The 2,018-nt window shown below is 46.1% G+C and overlaps 1 protein-coding gene across 1 annotated transcript in view; it reads left to right on the top strand.

The window, feature by feature from the left end:
* LOC118418228 (amiloride-sensitive amine oxidase [copper-containing]-like) overlaps window positions 1–2,018 on the top strand; it is an 11,750-nt gene that overhangs the window by 721 nt on the left and 9,011 nt on the right. The window contains exons 2-3 of the mRNA XM_035824070.1: window positions 654–940; window positions 1,422–1,580. Of these exons, the coding sequence (XP_035679963.1) occupies window positions 654–940; window positions 1,422–1,580 (446 nt within the window). The remainder of the gene's footprint in view (window positions 1–653; window positions 941–1,421; window positions 1,581–2,018) is intronic.

Consider the following 2,018-nt stretch of genomic DNA (forward strand, 5'->3'; position numbering starts at 1 on the left):
GGGGGAACTCTGCCATTTCTTCGTCGGCATCAGGGTCATGCCTCCTCGTAATTTAGAGCTCGCAGACTCGTCGTCCGATCGAATCGCGCCTAATGTGAGGGCGGTATAAGGACGCTCTATTCAGGGCTGTTTGGTCCCTGAGTTGAGTTTAAGAAAGAGCATTATGGAGTCTTCAGTCACATAAAAACATCCCCGTTAATTTTGCATAGCTAACATTAACCCCACCTCTGTCCTGAGCAACCTCTTGTTCTGAGTAGCAATTTTTTTCTCAGTCCCTTGAGTTGTTTAGTCTCTAGCTACCAGACTGACTACGCTGGCTTTTATGGGGAGAAAAATTGAAAGGGGAGTTTGGCCACCAGATCTAGAAGGTTTGGTCGGCCGGAGGGTAAATAGTAACCTTAGCGTGGACTGACTTCCCTGGTCAATTTGCCTTTTTTTGTCGAATGCTACGATCTCCTCACCCCCGTAGGAAGGCCTGATGGAGGCTATGCGGGGTTGCTGAATATAGCTTTGACAGTACATTCAGTTGTCCCGTATAAGAGAATACATAAAGTCATAGGTGCTGTGTAAAAGCTAACATTAAAAAAAAACATTTTATTCGTTGCAGTATATTATAAGCGTAACATTCTGTTTTGTGATATACGTTTCCACAGAACTGTACGTCCCCGCCAAGTCCGAGGCCTTGGCGTTCCTGGACGGAGGCGGAGCAAAACCGGAGAGACAGGCACTGGTGACCGTGCACGCTGGCGGGAAGACACCGCCGGTCGTGGAGGAGTACGTGGTCGGGCCACTGCCTAACCCTGCCCGCCACGAACCGTACTCCAACCCCGCTAGGAGGAGCCCCATCCCGTGGACCAGCCGGGCTATCGACCCAAAAGAATACGCTTTGATTATGCCTATCATTGAAAATACCACAGCTAGGGTGTACGATATCCTAAAGGTCTGTATATCATTTGCCGATATAGAATCTATAATCTGTCCATATATTCAGACACTCAGACCTACGTCATATGACTTGAACGGAAGTGTGACGTCATCAATGGGTGAAAGGTGCCCGAAAGTTGATATCAGCCCCCGTCTCGGTTGAGGGATGGTCGACGGGCTCAAGTGTGGAGTGTCTCTTTAATTGTTATTCGGAAATAATCTATACGAATGTCAAATCTTTATAGGATACTCAAATATAAATATTTAAACATGTCAGATTAGCAACCAATCACTTGTCAAGAAACATTCTATAATCAACAACCTAAGCAGATATTGGGCTTGATATTTTCTCATGTGAAGTTTAATAATAGAAGTAGAACTATCAATAACATGTATTATTAGAAATTAGAAATCATGATGTGCAAAAGCGGTCAATTTGTTTGTTGCCAGACAAGAAATGTCTTTTTTAAACAAAAATTTATATTTGTCTCTCAAAGGAAAGCTATGGCTACACTTACCGCAACTGCTCGGCGCGTTGTCTGGTTGCCTTGGATTCGGTTCCCAAGGGGTACAGAAGTGGGAAGAGGAGGTCGTGGATCTCGTTTCGCCGCGCAGGAGTAGGTGGCGTCACGTATTTTATAGGCTTCATGATGCAGGTGAGAATTAACACTAGTTTGCATATTTAGACTGGATGAAGCTTGCTTAGGCCTTGGTCACAATTTCCAACCCGGGGCCCGGTGTGACAGCGATCTCGCCCCCCCGTGATCTCGCCCCCCCGGGGGCGAAATCACTAGCGATCTCGCCCCCCCCGGGGCGAAATCACTAGCGATCTAGCCCTCCCCGGCTAGTGATCTCGCCCCCCTACCTCGCCCCCCTTTAGCGATTTCGCCCCCCCCCCCCATAATAAACGGGTTTACATGACATTTTAGAAGTTGGTTGGTATAAATCACAAAATGTAGTTTCAGAATGATATATAAGTACACGAGTTTGATACAAAACTCCATTCATAGTATCAATATTAACGTAATTACATGGTAATAAGATAGTTGAGAGACACAATCGAGAGGCAACTCTCGATCTTCATGTAGGCGTCG

The sequence above is a fragment of the Branchiostoma floridae genome, chromosome 6 (assembly GCF_000003815.2).
Source record: "Branchiostoma floridae strain S238N-H82 chromosome 6, Bfl_VNyyK, whole genome shotgun sequence".
NCBI classification, from domain to species: Eukaryota; Metazoa; Chordata; class Leptocardii; order Amphioxiformes; family Branchiostomatidae; genus Branchiostoma; species Branchiostoma floridae.